The sequence below is a fragment of the Cucumis melo genome, chromosome 12, assembly GCF_025177605.1.
Source record: "Cucumis melo cultivar AY chromosome 12, USDA_Cmelo_AY_1.0, whole genome shotgun sequence".
Classification (NCBI taxonomy): Eukaryota; Viridiplantae; Streptophyta; class Magnoliopsida; order Cucurbitales; family Cucurbitaceae; genus Cucumis; species Cucumis melo.
In genome coordinates, this window is record NC_066868.1 from 21,368,870 (window position 1) to 21,386,823 (window position 17,954).

The 17,954-nt window shown below is 34.2% G+C and overlaps 1 protein-coding gene across 4 annotated transcripts; it reads right to left on the bottom strand.

Moving 5' to 3' along the window:
• Positions 1–959: 959 nt before the first annotated feature.
• Positions 960–14,643, bottom strand: LOC103488259 (cation-chloride cotransporter 1). Of its 4 annotated transcripts, none has more exons than XM_008446912.3 (13): positions 14,149–14,643; positions 13,754–13,894; positions 13,464–13,542; positions 10,684–10,775; positions 7,911–8,025; positions 6,709–6,809; positions 6,442–6,503; positions 5,559–5,783; positions 4,499–4,613; positions 4,122–4,316; positions 3,366–3,766; positions 2,652–2,813; positions 960–2,384 (listed from the first exon to the last, which is right to left on the bottom strand). In XM_008446912.3, the coding sequence occupies exons 1-13, from the start codon at positions 14,316–14,318 to the stop codon at positions 1,297–1,299; spliced, it is 2,946 nt and encodes a 981-aa protein (XP_008445134.2). In that variant the 5' UTR covers positions 14,319–14,643; the 3' UTR covers positions 960–1,296. The 4 variants fall into 4 exon arrangements, with proteins under 4 accessions (XP_008445134.2, XP_016899733.2, XP_008445142.1 ...); XM_017044244.2 differs by lacking the exon at positions 14,149–14,643 and adding an exon at positions 13,165–13,361 and having other exon boundaries at positions 13,754–13,796; XM_008446920.3 differs by lacking the exons at positions 13,754–13,894; positions 14,149–14,643 and adding an exon at positions 11,282–11,328.
• Positions 14,644–17,954: the final 3,311 nt, after the last annotated feature.

The window sequence follows — 17,954 nt, forward strand, 5'->3', positions numbered from 1 at the left end:
TTGGGCTAACCCAAGCTCACAGTGCTAACCCTAACCCCAAACAGCCCTTTAGACTTCATTATACATGTTTATTTATTTAGTGGTAAAAGAAAGTTAACTCACATGATACATCTCGTATACATTAACACATCATTTATACAAACTTGATACACTCGATATACTAATAATATATACATCTCGTATACATTAACACATCATTTATACAAACTTGATACACTCGATATACTAATAATATATACTTTGATATACATATGTAATATATACTTGATATCCTTCTAATAGACAATTGATATACCAAATATTTGGATTGATGATAAAAGATCGAGAAAATAAAATTATATATTTATAGTAAAAATATAAACAATAAACACATACTATTATAACCAAAACTAAAATAATTTACCCTCAAATATAAAGTATTTTAATTCAACTATAATAACTTACTCATGGTCCCAAACACTCCCTAAAAAGTGTTTTTTTGTCCTAAAGTTCATAAATATCAACTTATTTACAAAAATAGTCTCATTGCTTTATGGCCTATTTATTAATTACTATTAAATTAAAAAACTTTAATATTTTATCATTTCCAACATTTATGTATTTTAGGTGTATCGATTGTATTAAATATATCAAGTGTATATTGAATGTGTGAGAGGTGTAACACTTGAATTGAACTTGTTTCCTCACCACATTTACAAAATGTATGTACAAAATGATAAAAGTATGTACTTGCAAATCGACACACATCAAGAGCAGGTTCATAGCTAAATTTGGTATTTTCCTATTCATTTTCATTTTTTTTAAAAAAATAGTAATTGAGTAAAAAAAATGGGCATTAGATAATAGAATAGACTGATTATAAAAATCATTCCCAAATAAACTCAGAGTTTTAAGACTTTAAAAATGAGACTGTACAAGAGAATTGAGGCTTTTTGGTATGACAAAACAGAGTAACAAACTTCAGAAATGAAAATGGTAAATTTAAAAGAAGAGCAGATCAAAAATTACAAATTCAGCTAATGTTTAATAACATAAAACTCTAACCAAAGTTGAATATCACCCCAATAATGCCCCTATTTAATTTCAAAATTTCTGACTGTTGTGGTAATACAAAACAAAGGGAAAAAGAAAAAGATAAAGAGAACCTAGTGATGGATAGTACAAAGAATGATTTGTAATCTAAAATGCTACAAGACTTTTGAAGAAGGTTAAAAAAAGAAAAAAAAAAGTAAAAATTAAATGTCCATATGAACAGTAATGAAGGAATTACCACTGAAGGAAGCAAGAAACTGAAACCTAAGTGAACAAAGTTACGACGTCTCGACGGTATCCTCTTACGATCAAGAGCCTAGGCACATTCTCAACCAACAAATCCAAGTACTCCATATAGAAGTATGCAGGATGGTTGACAGGAGGTGGTGGAAGACTGACGAGCACGACCGCAGCCATCCTCGAGTATCTCAGAATTGTTGAGTTCAACTTGAGAGTTGTATTTAGAAACTTCTCGACCTGCTGCTCATTCACACTAACAGGCTTGCCATCAGCCATGAGTGTGGTTCCTCTGCTCTCGGCTGTTGCCTTCATTTCACTTAAATAACTAGCAATCCTCCCTTGGGCCGCGGTGAAGGCTTCCATCGATTCGTCTTGTTGCGCGCCCTCCACTTGTGTGTCCCATGACTTTATCGTTATAACAATCACCTCAGCTTGCATTCGTAGATCATACAAAAACTTTTTGACGTCAGCTTTGAGGCCCTCGGCATCAGAATCCTCCTCTGCTATGCAGAACACCTGAATCTTACAGCTTTCAAAGCTCTCCTTTGTAAGGAGAAGCTGAGAGAGGAGAAGCATAAGACCACCATCTCTCACAATCCAGTACAAATCTATAGTTCCATATTGCCTTTGAAATTCATTTGGCCATTCATCCAGACCCTTAACAATCACAACTGCCTTGTTAGCATCAATGCAGTCATTGATAATTCCAACAAAAGTAGCCGGAATTTCTGTTAGATTTTCACGACGCCATATTTCAGGGTATCGCATGACTACAATATTCGGCTTGAGATTTCCAAGACCCATCGTTTGAACGATCCCTCGGAAACCTTCAGACATCGTGGGAGCCACAACAATCTCTGCCACACCTTCACAACGTTTGTAATCAATATAGGTAGCAAGCTGCTTGCAGGCAGCTTTTCCATCTTCAACTCGTTCATGGTAATCTCCATCTAAAATGGAAACAAATATGGACATTCCACGGCCTTTTTTCTTCATGCAGTTAGCAAAGTCCGCAAGTTTAGGGTGACAGGGTACGTTTTCCGGCAGCTTTCCCCACGGCCGGCAAAATATCAAGGGAATGGGATACCAATTCTTTGGGTGGACTTGGCTCGCTGCAATATGAAAATATTGCTATGTTAAGAACAGTAGTAACAAAAATCTACGACAGTGCATTCCACAAACAGCTATAACAAAACTAATAACAGTGCAGTGGAAGAGCTAAGCAGCTATATCAAAATATTGAGCTCTGGCTCTCCACGACAAAACAAGTTAAAAATGAAAATGCAAGTTAAATGAAACCAAGAACACTAGCATAAAGCAAATGACCAAAAACTATAGTCAAGATAGTATTTATCAGCAAGTGACAGTAGTATGCTTACCTCCAAGCGAACGAAGACTACGGAGAGCAAGTTGGAAATATGCACTCTTGAAACCATCACCCCAGTCTCCAGCCTTACCTCTAAGGCAGACATAATAATATATAAGGCTTGCAAGGGCTAAAGACACTATCGTGAAAGACCACGAGATCAAGAACATTATCACTGTAAAAAATAAAAGAAAATGAGTCAAAAAAACTCATATTGGTTCAGACGGAGGGACAGAGAGAGTCATGCTGGAGAATCGAGATGATTGGCAAATAATTTGTTCTAATGACTTTTGTTATGTTAAACATAAAACATAACAGATGCAAAAATTTTAATCCTTAGATTTTGGGAATGCAAGTAGTCATGTGTCCAATAGAAACGTCAGAATGAAAACAAGTGTCTCATTTTTCATCATTAATAAGTAGAAAGTACAAGAATTTGTTAGATATGTTGCACGAATTATAATGCTATTCATCATTGAATTTATTGGCAATTGTACACCGGAGGGGGACATAGCAATTTCCTTTGTTTGATTATTACTGTTACTTGTAAAGTGTGCCAAATAGGCACTCTGAGATTTCAAGTAAAGAAACAAAAATAGATGTTGAACTTGCTAATTGGTTACATGAGACATGCAAAATTTTCTGAGGTAAAATTAGAAAACTAACAATAAGAAGCACTTGAATCTAAAAAAAAATAACTCGCTACATATTTCAAAGTATAGCATACCTACACAAAGTGATGCTCCAAGAAGAGAGAGGCTCCAGTGATGGAATCTCCAACGTGGACGCCAACTGGGAGCGTCAAGTAAATCCAAAAGGAAGCAGGATAAGTTAACACCAGCATAACACAGTAAGAAAAACATGGTTACAGTTGGTGTGATAAGATCAAGATTCCCAATTATGACACATCCGATGCAGAGAAATGCAGTAAAGAGGGTTGCAAAGTATGGCTCGCTGCCATCTGCTACTTTAAAATAGTTTAGGATAGGCAATATATCATCATTGGCTATGGCTGCTAGTAAGCGAGGGGCTCCTGTCAGGCTCTGAAGGGCAGCTCCAAGAGTTGATAAAATAATTCCAACATAAATAATTGCTGGGAAAGGCCAAGCAACCGTAGCAGTAAGAAGCCTACATAAGAAATTTCAGTTCAGTATAGAAACATTTTGAACTGCTCAACCAAAGCCTTCAAAAATACGATACTAATTCCACCCTCTCTAAGAATTGCTCAACTTTCCTTTCATACTTCAACTTTGAATCCGATTCCTAACAATGACTTGCAAGCAAAACAACACAATGCTTTAGCTGTTACATATTCTTAAGGATTCGGCCCATCCAAATCACTCGCTAGCAAATAATAGTAATAAATGAATATGGATAATGCAGCGTCACTAGCTATAATCCACTCAAATAGTCATGTCTCAGAATTGCCAATGATCAACATTTACATCATCTCACTTGGTACTATGAGTCTATGATGTATTACCTATCCGTCAACAATTTCTCTCTGGTTGCCAGTGCTCCAAACAGCAAAACAGAGACCAGATACAATGCAGTTGTTGTTAAAGTTGCAGCCAATGTTCCAATGGGAATTGAACGCTGAGTATCCTTCAGTGAAGCTGATCTATTAGAACCAGCCATTATTCCCGTCACAGCAGGGAAAAACAGCCCAACCAATGCACTGCAAGAGAAAGGAAGAGAGAAAGGAAAAAGAAGAGGCAAAAGTAGAAAATCAATCCTCAAGAGTTGCCTTGAAATATGTTATCCAGTTCAACGACTCAAGAAGCCAAAAATCTGATAGTAACAGTAACGAAAATTAAATAGGTAGTCTGACATTATAGCAAAATAACATCCAACGCTTACTTGAAATTCCAATATACTTTTCCTAGAGGATCAGGAATTCCAGCACTGTTGGTCATCTGATAATCAGAACTCCAATTTTCTTTAAAAGATTCCAAACTCAAGCCTGTGACACCCTCTGCATAACATATCAAAAGAAAGGACCAATTAAATTCCTCCACTTCATGTACACCATTTATAAAAATGACGAAGAGTTAAATAACCTCACTATTTGTGTTCAATCATGTTTATCATGATTATACCAAAAAAACTAAACCATAGCATTGTTGAAAGACCGGCCCACTGGTGGTTACATATAGATTAATTATCGTTACATCAAGATTCTCGTACAATTTTATCTAGTGCTAATTGAGGAAAAAGTCGGCCAAATATTTGCTAATCTCCATGACAAGTAAAGGAACTGACATGCAGAACAGCAGAAGTATGGAAAACCATGTCAGAGACATGATAGGGATGGAGCACATACGTTATACATGTGAAACAAGTGAACTGTAGAAATCAAGATTCCTTTTATGAGATCAGTAAGCAATTTGTAACATCATCCTTCAACAAGTAAGCAGAAGAAAAATGCACAGCACTGGTCAACCCACTCTGACGTCCCAAACACACAAGGAGGAGAGAATGACAATGTATCCGAAATAAACTGAAGTTTGCAACAAACTATGAGCCTAATACCCATCTTGCCACAAAGATATTGATCAAGAATGAGTAACAAGTATCAAAATTAACATTTAGTGATCATGTATTGTAATGTAACAATTAACACGTACCTAAAATTCCAATTTTTTACACATGCATTTCACATAAGTTAATCTAGTACTCTAGGTATCCACAATAATTCATATTAGAACAAAGTCAGAAGAATCAATTAGGAGCAGCCATTTGTAACACATCTCCATTCAACTTTAGAGGTGAGTGTAGACGTAGTGTTTGAAATATGACAGGTTGACAGTTTGAATATGCAGAATGAAAACCTAAAGAACCGTCAAGTGTACATAGGACCCACATATTCAGAAGACCAAGCTAATAAGAATTATTTTTCATTAAAAGAAAGTGAAGTCACCTGTAGGGTCGTTTTTTCCTGCCAGAAAAACTCCAAGAAATATGCAAAGTACTGAGAACAAAACTGGAATCAGGAAAGCAGGAGCAACCCTATTAATCATTTTCACACCACCAAACACAATGAAGCACAGAAGAATCGTCACAATAATGCCATAAACTTGCAAGTCATGTGAACTTGGACTTTGTATTGGCTCGACGGTTGTTCCATTAACTTTTGTTACAGTCTCTGCATTGCAATAACAAAATGATCAACATAGTGCAGCAGGTATCTCTGATATAATTTAATTAAACGTGTCTTGCTAATACAGTAATACTAAATATGGAAAATATCTAGAATCCCATAGCATACAACACCAAAAAATTGTAATGGACAAATACCTGCTTGTGTAATGGACAATAGCACAAACTACATGTGAAAAGTTTTTAATGTAAAGGAGATAGTGGTGAGGTTCTTATAATAAATTTTAGGTATCAATACTGTCTAAACCAGAGCATTATACAACTACATATGCTTCTGTTAACGACCAATTGTTTTAAATTGGAATGCTATCCAATCCTTCCTTCCAATTCCACCTAGAAAACCAATGCTTATTACTTCAAAATGAAATGACATTACTATGTTGTAAACAAAAGGACACGGTGTCTTAATGAGAATAAACTAGAGTAACAGTGCCTCATGTAAAATTATATCAAAACCTCACATACCAGACAAATATATCCTTGATAGAAATAGAAATTAAAAACTACGAAATGTTGTTTAAATACAAGTTATAAATGAAAACTAACGAGATCCACAACTAATAACAATATAAAAAGGCTTAACTAGATCCAGATAAGTTCTATGTATGTAGTCTAACTCTAAAATAACAAAGACTCATCATTACCTCTGAATATCCCTGCAGCTGGTACAGCATTCAAAAATGTTTCTACAGCTCCCAACACATAACTGAACCACCAAATTGAGGAGAAGTCAGAAGTTATGATACACAGAGGTGGTGCACATTTAGACTTAAAAAAAAACAAAACATAACAAAAATGCAGCTGGACAATGAAAGAATGATAAGACCACTACAAGTCTGAAGTCTTTTATATAATAAATATCACATATATCGAAAACCATAAAAATTAAGTTAAACATCATTTATACTTACAGAGCACCAGCAACTGCATTTCCAAGGAAGAAACATAGCCCAATGCTAACTCCAACCTCTGGACCAAGGGCACGACCTATCAGATAATATGGTCCCCCACCCTAGAAGCAAACAAACACAAAGAAAACTTTAGTTGACACGGAAGCATAAACTTTAGTTGACACGGAAGCATATTCTACATTACCTAAGCTGGTATTTTTCTCACTAACAAACTAATTACTCCATGAAACTATCAAAGAATAGAGAAAAAAACAGACATGCACACATAAGTTTCAATTGAATAAATCAATTATCAATTCAAAATCTTTGGTGACATCTACTCGTAAGTGGAGATTCAATTGATTACTCTTTTGAAGGAAAAAGATATCTTAGTAATGTTCATTTGGTGCTTTTAAAAAAATATTTTTTTTCTTTAATATAAGAAACAATTTATTGGATAAAATGACACAAAGGGGGGCGGGGGATGGAGATCCAATCCCTGGACAAGGGCATTTAAAGAGTGTACACAAAACTAACAGAGAGTTCAAGCTATAATTGTTAAATGGAGGAACATTACATGCTAAGAGCCAAAAAGAAAAGAGCTTTATAAAAATCTGAAAGGTCCTCTCTTTGTCAATTAAACCTTATCACGATTCACTACTTATGAGCCAAAAAAAGGAACAAAATTGCTTAGAAAAAGTTAACATTCTGAAATATAACTCTTTTCGTCTTATCTTGCTTTCTCATAAATAGAAGAAAAATTATTTTTATATCTTAAAATTATCAACGCTAGTTGAATACAAAGTGAATCAGAATATTTTATAACTTATAGACGCTGCTATACTCCTCCTCGTTAAAATTTATGCTCTTTATTAGAAATAGTGGGCTTGGGTCATGTTGAAAGCCTAAGGGTAGTTATGATTTATTTTGCCCTAATTTTTTTTCTTTTAATAAGGCTCGTGTTGCCTATAAATATTTTTCCCCTTATACTTTTATCATCATAAGAAAATAACAAGAGATATTGGTATTCTGGTTTTTCTCCCTGTACCAGGGTTTTCACTAAATTTGTGTTTGTTCTACGTCTCTACTTTCAATGCTCTTAGTAGTTCACCGACAAATTAGTAAGTTCTCGAGGTATAATAACCACAACATTACAAATAATATATGTATTTGGAAAGTTATAGACTATAATATGCTAATAAATTTCAACCTAAGAAATGTACCTTCATAGCACCATTAGTTGCAATAGCACTTAGCGAAATCGAAGTCAAGAACGTACATAAACCACAAAACGCCACCAGTACTAATGACTCACCAATGCCAGCCATCCCAACGATCCTGCATTTTTGTTCGTGATAGAAACATCTTTCATTTAAAATAAACAAGAGAGTATACAATAAATTCCCATAAAACAGGACCCAACAAGCAGGCAACAAGCAACGAACTAACCACTACAAGAAGGAACCTCAATTGCTACTAAAAAAAGAGGAGATTACAGAAGAAATAAATGTCAAGGCATATATCACCATATATCTAGATCGTTAAATAACATACGTTTGGCATATACAAGTCTTCTATTCCAGTGGACAATTTAAAAGGACAATGTGCCTTCTGTGACATATTGACATACAGAAAAAACATTAGTGAAGTTACAAAACTACCTATCACACTAACCTACTTCTAAACCTCATAAACTCAACGTTTTATTTCTTAAAAAATAGTAATGATAATGACAATACTTCATTAATGTCAAAAAGGTTATGGCAAATGGGAAACATCTCCCTGGAAATGAAACCCTAACAAAAAACCATGGTTTATTAAATACCCTCGACAAACAATAATCAAGAATGAATTACAAATGAAAACTGCAAAATACTCCAAATGGAAGCATTACATTTTACAGGGGGAAAAAGGATCTATCCTATGCTTGATCCAACAAGTGTGAGATTAGGCCGAATCCATGACCAAACAAAGGAAATACGTACCTAAGAGTTGGAGAACTCTTTAGAACAATGTTCTATTTTTAAATATGATTAAAAAAATGTTTTTCCATTACAACCATAAACCAACTATTTTTATACAAGAAAAAACAAATAACTCAACTTAAAATACTGATTAATCTAAAATTAACAGCTAAGCAAATATTAACTAGAATATACGAATTATGTAACAATCTCCAATTCTTCTCATTAACCTCGACTTTACTTTATAAGAAAAATTGTCCTCAAGTTTAAGGTGACAGAACAAAAACGTATCTGCTAAACTCCAGTTGAAAAATCTCAGTGCAAAATTTTCTAGACCCAAATAGGAATTAAAGTCCAAGTTGGAATTAACTTAATGAACCACCAAAATGTTAGAAGTTGAAGAAATTGTGATGTTCTAATTGGGTTGGAATGTTTTAGGAGAAAGGATGGCCCTCGGTTAGAAATTTAGAATTTAACCCTACAGATTGACCAACTGAATGAATTTAGCACTCTAAATTGCAATTTTGGTTGGACAAGTTTCCAAAATTGCCCCACCACATCTTCCTTCTTCATTGTGAGCCATCAACACCCGACAGTGTCTTTCTTCTTCAACCTTCACCAGTGATAGCAACAACTCTATCCCTTCAACTAAAGTGATGCCGGCTCACACCACTTTTTCACATGTGCAGACTCGTGAAAACCAATGAGCCTCCAAGGAAGAAGATGACCTCCCTCTGAAAACTTGTAAGAGTCACAGGTCCCTATTTGTTGAGATCTGAGAAATTGGCCACCTCCAACAATATTGCATCATTTGGCACCCCCTCTTCTCACTCTGTCCCCACTTCTTCTACATCACCGTGGTTTCAAACGACTTTTTTTCATTTTATTCTCGCCCTTTCTCTTATTTACCTCTCTAATTTTTTTTCTATCATCCATGGACATCAAACCTAATTTCTACTCTTCTGATGTAGTAGGATTAGGATATATGAACGAATCCTTAATTTATTAGGATTATGATTAATCTCTTTGATCAATTAGGATTATAAGTAATTTCTTTTATTAATTAGGATTAGGTTTAGTTTGCTTTTCAATTTGCTATAAATAGAGTACTTGTCTTCTTGTATTCAAAACTTTTGATCATTAATAAAATTTCTCTCATTTGGTATATACCATCTTATTTTCTCCATTCAGATTCTCAGTGCTACAGTTAGATGTCATGAGTGAGTTGAACCGTACGCTCACTGAGGCAGTTTCCACTTTTTCCATGGATCTGTTCAGTTGAACCGGTTCCACAACCAATGCCTAGCTAGTATACACTTTGCAGGACCTTCAGAGACCAAACGGGGGTTACGATTTCTTTGTTTATATGCTAAAAAATACCAGAATACACTCTTCTATCATTTTCACCATCTCTCTTGGGTCTAAAAACCCTTTATTTAAAGACAGCATATTATGTTTTCTGGATGGCTATAACTTGAAAGGAAATGTAAGATTCTTTGGATGGAAGCTGTTAAAGAAACTTTTTGAGCATTATGGCTAGAATGAACTTCCGCAACCAAGGCGGGGGGTGGATTGGAAGGAGGATTTTGACTTTACCAAGTTCCAATCCTCTTCATGGCAGTGTTCACCAAGTGACATCAGTAACAATTTCTCCCTTCATAAATAATGTTATTTGAGTTCTGTTTTCCTGCAAACGCCTAGAGGGAGAAAATAGATTCGTTATAGCTAATTATTCTTACCATGAAAAGTGTCTCTTTTTTCTTAATAGAAATAGATACCGGAAATTTCAGCTAAAGTGTTTTCTCCAATTTTGTTTCGAAAGATGTGCCTGGCCCAAGGCCTAGATGAGACTTCAACGGTTCTCCTTATTAAGCTCATCTGAAAATATAAACACATGACCTCTAGGAAGGTATTGCTCTAAGCCAACGGAGCATATGGGTTTTTCTTTCTTCAAATTTCATGTAATGGTTAGGAAAAGACATGTAAAATACAACAATAATGAGCACCAACTGCATTTAAATAAAAGACTTACCAAGAAAATCGAATATAGTAAATGATTCCCAAAATGTTCTGCAAGCATGGGATAAATACACCCATCAATGTACCCGATTTGACTTCATTGGTCTGCATGAAATGTATTGCAAAACAATTAAAAATGTATAATTCAAAGGTTAAGAAGCAGCAAAATGATACATCATTTTTAACCCACTAATAATGGCTTTCACGTGAAAGGCATAAAAAATGGATCTACACAGAACTGAAAACACAAAAATTACTAATTCAAGCATAAGTTTATGTTGCTAGAAGAACACAGTGCCAATTTCAGAAATGAAACAAGTAAAATAAATAGAGTAGACCACCTTGTTTGAAAACTATCAGCGCCACAAATTTCTAACCATACAAGCAGAGCAACAATTTTCTAATATATAGCTGCTTCAAGATTTACTATCACAAGCATTTATTAATAGATGCAGAGAAAATTGATCCCAAAGACAAATGAAACAAAATATTTCTGTCTAGTCTTCTAGTGACATTTTTTTTATGAAAATCTTCTTCTAGTGACGTTAAACTTAACGAATAAATGTCCAATGTAACTGAGCCATTTTCAGGTTTGACTTGCAGCTACTTACCAACAAAGTTAGTAGTAACAGCCCCAATGCTGCAATGAAGAGATCACCTAAAATTAACTTGCTCGTGTTATTTATAAATTGAAATTGAAAAAATATTTTTTACAAAATATTAATCAATCAGGTAAAAATAATGAATGCATTTGTTACTCTGCAGCTACAAAAAAAGAAATAGCCCTATATTGTAACAACAGTCCTTTCTCCACAAAAGTTCTCTTTTTTTCTCTTTTTCGTAAGAAACCACACTCTTAAATGAAATAATATACAAGGGTTTTCTCCACAAAAGTTTGAACCAACATGCTGGTTTCAAAGGTCTCAACAATATGGATAAACAAAGAAATAAGATTCACGTTCTCCATGCTGACAGTGTCCAGACAAAACACAACAAAGCAATCACAATGTTTCAACATCCAAAAATTCTTGTAAAGAAGTAATATCTCTTGAGAAGGCCATGACAATAGCATAGGTGGACGTTTAAGGGAACCCAGGCCACAGCAAATTGCAAGTCACTCCATGTGAGATGCTCCACAAAACAAACACGAGGTTTTGTTCTTTTCAAAGGAATAAAAGTATTGTGTTAAGTAGAACGAACGTAGGAATAAGGCCTACAAATGAAGGCCAATAGCAAAGGTCCAGGCCCCTATATAACAAATAACAATCATACACAATACAAAAAGCAGTCATAGTCCTTAGTAATCAATCCAGTAGGAAAGCACTAAAGTCTAAAACTTGCAGTTGACAAAATGAAGACAGAAGCATTGAAGAAGGCGCACAGCACCTCTCCTTATAACTTTTTCTAATCCTTAAATACCCTTGCATATTTTTCCAGCAAGAAGATCAAACAAAAGAATAGAACCCCACTTATCCCGTAACCAAATGAGAGCCCCTTTCTCTTCCAAAATTTCCCAAAAAAAACCTTGCATGAACTTCTTTAACAAAGCTCCAACTGCAAAAAGATTTAAAGATATCCAAACAATAAAATGGATTTCACTAAGAACAAATTGCACAAGGGTGAGCTGCCCGTCCTTAAATATAGACTTTCTATCAAGTTTTGAGATGCCAGAGACTAAACCTCAAGGACAATGGGGTCAGAATGAAAGAAACCAACAATAATGGCCTAAAAAGAATGCCCCAAGTAGGAAACGGCCAGAGCAACTTCATAACTCACAAATGAAGAACATTACTTGACCTTGGTTCAACCACCAAAGAACCCCAACACTGGTCACTTGGATCTTTTATTTCTGGCAGCTCAGAAGAAAATTTTCCTAGGAACACTACAAATAAATCAGATGAGCTCTAGACTTTCTCACCCTAAACCCCTCACTGGGACCTTTTCCGTCCCTTTAAAAATGATTTTGTGGAGAGTATTAGCACAACAACTACAATAAAAAGAAAAAAGATGAGAATCCCCTCATCTGATTATCTTCTTAGGGAAAAAGAGTGAGGAACTCTTATGATTGTCATTGCACAAAATAAAGAAATAAAATGGAGAAACTGATTAGCATGAGGCTAGGTTTTAAGTTCTCTAATTATATCATAGACCCTTTCTCCATAACAGCTTACCCAGAAAGCCTAAAGAAACTAAGTTATGACTTTCACAGGATCAATCCGGTTCTTAGTTTTATTATTGACTATAATTCTTGGTAACCCATTTCCAATCAGTAATTTGTCTTGAATTGTGTATCTTCTGACAAACCACCCTGACAGCAGAAGATAGTGGAGGATAAAAAAAACCATGCCTACTTTCCACTGTCATCTTAGAAATGACTTGTAGAAACGTCTAATAGGTCTAAAGACTTTTACATTTGCATCTACTTCCTCTAATTTCTTTAGGATAAGGAAATGAAGGTCAAGAATCAATTAACCCTCGCTCCTTCGATAAATACCTTAAAAAAATCCATCTCGTGTCCCAACTTTCTTGAAAGAAGGCCAGAAAAAACCATCAGAGCCTGAAGCTTTACTCCTCTCAAATCTGATAACCACATAGCCAATTTCCTCAAGGGAGATGATCTCTCTAGCCACTCTCGTGGTTGCCAATCCAAGCCCTCCAAGGCCAAGAAGGTTTGTGAATTAGGTTGTGTGTCTACAGAGATATTATGTGATCACTCTGACTGAAAACAATGTAAATACCTAAATGGAGAACAGCAAGGAAAACAACGCGATAATGCAAGTTCAGATAGTTTACCTTTGGCAACCCTTGAGTCATAGAAACATTCTCACCATCCCGAGGACTAGAAGGCGCTTGAATTTGTTCCCCCATCATACTATAATAGCAACAAACATACTAGTACCGTTACACAAAATCTAGACTAAGGAATTGAATGAAAATCTCTAAAAGCAAAGTGCACCATATCGAAAGGGCCAATGAGCTAGCAATATGTTTGTGGGTTGTCCACTAGAATTTTATGCAAAAGGTCCTCTCACAGATGCATTGAATAAATCTAAAGAAGTTACTGGAAAAGAAAAACATCATACCTCTTAAGGCCAAGAATATTAACAAGAGAATCAAAACCAAAAAACTCCAGTTTCGATTCTCGCTGGGGGCCATTGACTTCAATACGAGTAGGAGAGTTCCCATCTTTTTCAGTACCTGTCTGAGAGCCCACTTTTACCTTCCTGCCATAGAACCAACAGATCTTCAAACAAACCACATCTCAAAGATATAATCTAAAATCTCCAATACTTAATCAAAAAAATAAAAACTACATCTTAACGTACATCTAAATTACAAAATCCAAAGATCCTTCCTTAAATTCATTGGTCAGAGATATGACAATTCACTTAGCCATAAAATTCATTCAAACCCAACAAGTAAAGAATAACACAACAGTAATCACAAGACCAAAAGTATAAGAAAAAAAACAGATTACTTGAGAGAAGGATGGCGTATGGGTGGAATAGAGGAAGAAGAAGAAGAGGAACCCGGATCCAAAGAAGACATTTCAAGAACAGCACGATCATGGGCTTCAACAGGACGATACTTCCTACCCCTCTGACCATGAAATTCCTCTTCCCCACTCTCAATATCACCATTATCCATTTTCAGAACAACCCAATACGAAATAGAAGAGTTGGGTTCTGAAAAAGATGCAGATCCAAAAGAAAACCGGAAACGAATCAGAGATCCAAGTGAAAGAGAGCGTATATAGGAAGAAAAGGGATGGAAGACCAATGAAAGAAATTGAAAGAAGAAGAAAAGGAAGAGAAGAAAAAGAGGAAATGGGAAATATATAGCTAAAGGGAAAATCCAATTTCCATGGTAATGTGCAAGAAGAAGGAAAGGGGCGGGGCGCCGAGAGAAACGGGTTTGAATGTGGGAAAAATGGCTCGCGAAGAAAGAACCAGCAAAATCTTGCGTTTGCGTCATTGCTGTTGGACAATGCTTTGAAACGAATAGCAGGGGTTGAAGTTCACGGACAAAGAAGGCGCGTGGATAAATGTTATGAATTTTTACTTTTAACTGAAATTTTTTGGGTAACTTCTTCTTTTTTTTCTTTTCCTTTTATTTTTACCATAGATTTTCTCCTCTTTATTTTCTAGTCAAATTTTATTTATTTATTTCTTTTTTTTTTTTTTAAGAAAAGTTAGATTAAAAATGGTTGATATAATTAATTTAAATTTTAAACTTTCAATTTCATTCATTTTCATCCTAAACTTATAACATGAGTATCATAATTGACTCAATTTTCACTGATTTTGTTAGCTAATTTTAATAAAAAGAATAAAGATTTAAAAAAAAATTCTCATAGATTTGTTTAATTTCGATAAAGTAAAATTAATAATAAGTTTGACAGATGGATTAATTTAGTATATATTATTGTGTTTTAATATAATAACTAAACAAATATAGTATTAGAATTAACTTGTTGTAATGATCTATAATATCTTAACTTACTATCACAATTTGTAGTTTTTTTTTTTAATAATTTAAAATATTTAAATAGTTATTCAGAAGGTTGTGCTTTCTCTACCTTAATTGTTAAGTATTAAGGAAAAATACAAAAACTTTTCTTTTTGAAAAAATCAATATGGTATTATTTAAAGATAATAACTGTGTTCTATTTGAACAAAAACAAAGTACTGCATATATGATATCAATCTCAGATTTGAAAGTTGAAATTGAAAATGGAAAATTAAAAAAGAAAACCATTAAACAGTAACAAATGATTTTGTAAAAATAGGCAGGGAACTAATTTTAAAAGTTGTCTGAAATGAATACAAAATTTTCTTTTTAACCTAGTTTTAGTTGATTCAATCAAAAAATGGTTCACGTGTATTCAATCTCAATTTTGCAAGTTTTCACGTGTTTTATTGAACCTTTGTAACAATAGGCTGGAACGAAAACTTATGCCCAAAACTTGTAGGGCTTCCATAATTTCCGTTTTATCTCTACCACCTTTGAAAATTACTCTGCCGAAAATCTTTCCATTTTTTTCCTTCAACCCATGTTTACTCTGCCCTCAATTCGTCTTTTGTTCTCTTTGATTCTCTTCTTCTTTCAGTTCTGATTTCAGTTTCTTCTTCTCCCTATTCTCTTCCATTTTCGTTTTGTGTCAATTCCTTGAAATTTCCGTGGATTACTTTTGCCGAAAACCCCTCTCATTTGTTTCCCTTCAACCCGTGTTTCTTCTTCTTCCACCTCCGATTTCTGTGGTTTATTATTCTTCCTATTCTCTTCCATTTTCGTTTTGCGTCGATTCCTTAAACAAAAGTTCGGCCAATATGGATTTTTCGCCGAAAAATTCATTTTCTAGTTTCCATGGAAAAGGGGTTTCCTACGATGATTCCAACGCCGATCTACATCTCTCTCATTTGTCTCTCTCACTACGCAAAACGAATATGGGTTTGTTGAAGGCGACCCTCCACCGATGTTGCCTCTAAATTCCTTTCGGTTTCTCTTTTTTGCATGTTCTCCGTAAACATGCATGTACGTTTTTCCTGTTGAATGTTTTTCTTGTCGCTCGATGTACACCTTGTCACTCAGTGTTAAACTTGTCGTTTCGACTTGTCGTTCAGTGATGTAGAACATATGCTTCTTGGTCTTAGCTGACAATGGGTCTAAATCAATGATGAGTACATCTTTACTTGTATGCACATACATCTGAATCCTTATGTTACATCTCATACATTTTGTGGTTGATTTTCATTCACCGATTTCGTTCTTTTCAATTACCCGATTTGTTTCTACTGATTTCGGATGTATTCCATTCACTGATTTCGTTTCTACTTTGGTCTACTAATTTTGGTACATTTCCATTAACTAATTTATTTTCTATTTTCGTGTACTGATTTCAGTTTATATTGTTGTGATTCATTTTTTTTATGCTTTTTACAAAGTCATTTTTTGTATTGTTTCGTTTAGGTGATTTGGTCCCTTGTACATATCCTTTATTTGATCCGAAAATTATGAATTCTCCTACCTTCTTCACCGTTATCAAAATATATTTTTCCAAGTTTAGTATACTCACTAATATCTTTGAGAAAAAAACCATTTATGTTGCAAAATTTTTGTCCCTTCAACATATTGTCTTATTTTTTCTTACTTTTTGTATAGTTTCCAATATCTACTATTTGACTATGCTTAGACTTAAATTTTGCATAGATTCCCTCTACCTTTTATTGGTGTGGTCATTTATGTCAATATTTACTCCTCATCTCCCTCATATATAAACCTCATCTCCTCTTATCATTTACTACTTTCATTTCTTATTGGTTGTCTTCTTCCTTTGTTTAATTTATGTTTCGTAGATAAATGCTTCTAACATTTCCATACTTTTGTCTGTAATGTGTAATGTATGTTTCTGCCTTCTTTTCTAAGCACATTCTATAATTACATATTTGCTTATCCGATTCCTCTATCTTATGTCAATTATTTTATTTCCTTCTCTTCTAATGTATGTTTCTTTTCATATAAATATACCTTACCTATTTGCTTTTGTGTTTTGTACTTCTTTTTTCCTTTCTCTTCTAATGTATGTTTAGTTGTATATTAGTGTACGTTGCTTTTGAAAAAATTTCAATGATGTTTCAACCACTATGAAACTCCTCTTAATGTTGTTAGATAATTTTACTTATTGTTATTCATTTTCTTTCATGTCTTGCGTGCATTCTGTACCTTCTACTTTGGCTGTTCATATGCTTTGTTGTTTGTTTTTCTTCCTTCCTAATTGGTATTTCCACAACAATGAAATTTGGTTCAACTTATTGAACCGATTTCTAAATTTTGAGGCTGCTTAACACCTATTTTGAAAAATGATTTTTACGTTTGAATGTTATTTTTTAAAGTACATGTTTGAATCTTAATTTCGGGCCATTGTTTTACATACAAGGTATGTAATCCTTCCTTTTCCGCTTTATTTTTGTTCATTTCTGCTGCATTTAAAAACTTTTCCTATTTTTGGCGTTTGTCGTATCCTAACTTATTTACTTTTTTATGCATAACGTCCGCGGTCATCCCACCCTTGTAAAGGGTACTACAGATTAGCTATTTGTAGATTTAAAGTTCATATTGTATTACTTTTTTTCATTACAATTAAAATTATGTAATTTATTTATTTTGTAGCAATCAAACTATCGGTTTTGTAATTAATTTTTTGCATGGACATTTCATCTATTTAATAAATTTTTTATTATTTTTTTATTCCATGCTTACAAAGTTTCAAATTTGTGTTTTTTT

Coding starts and splice junctions, on each gene's coding strand:
- LOC103488259 (XM_008446912.3), bottom strand. CDS start 14,318: ATGGATAATGGTGATATTGAGAGTGGGGAAGAGGAATTTCATGGTCAG. Junction 10,776..13,463: donor TGACTCAAGGGTTGCCAAAG/GTAAACTATCTG, acceptor CATTTCATGCAG/ACCAATGAAGTCAAATCGGG. Junction 4,614..5,558: donor AGGAAAAAACGACCCTACAG/GTGACTTCACTT, acceptor TATGTTATGCAG/AGGGTGTCACAGGCTTGAGT.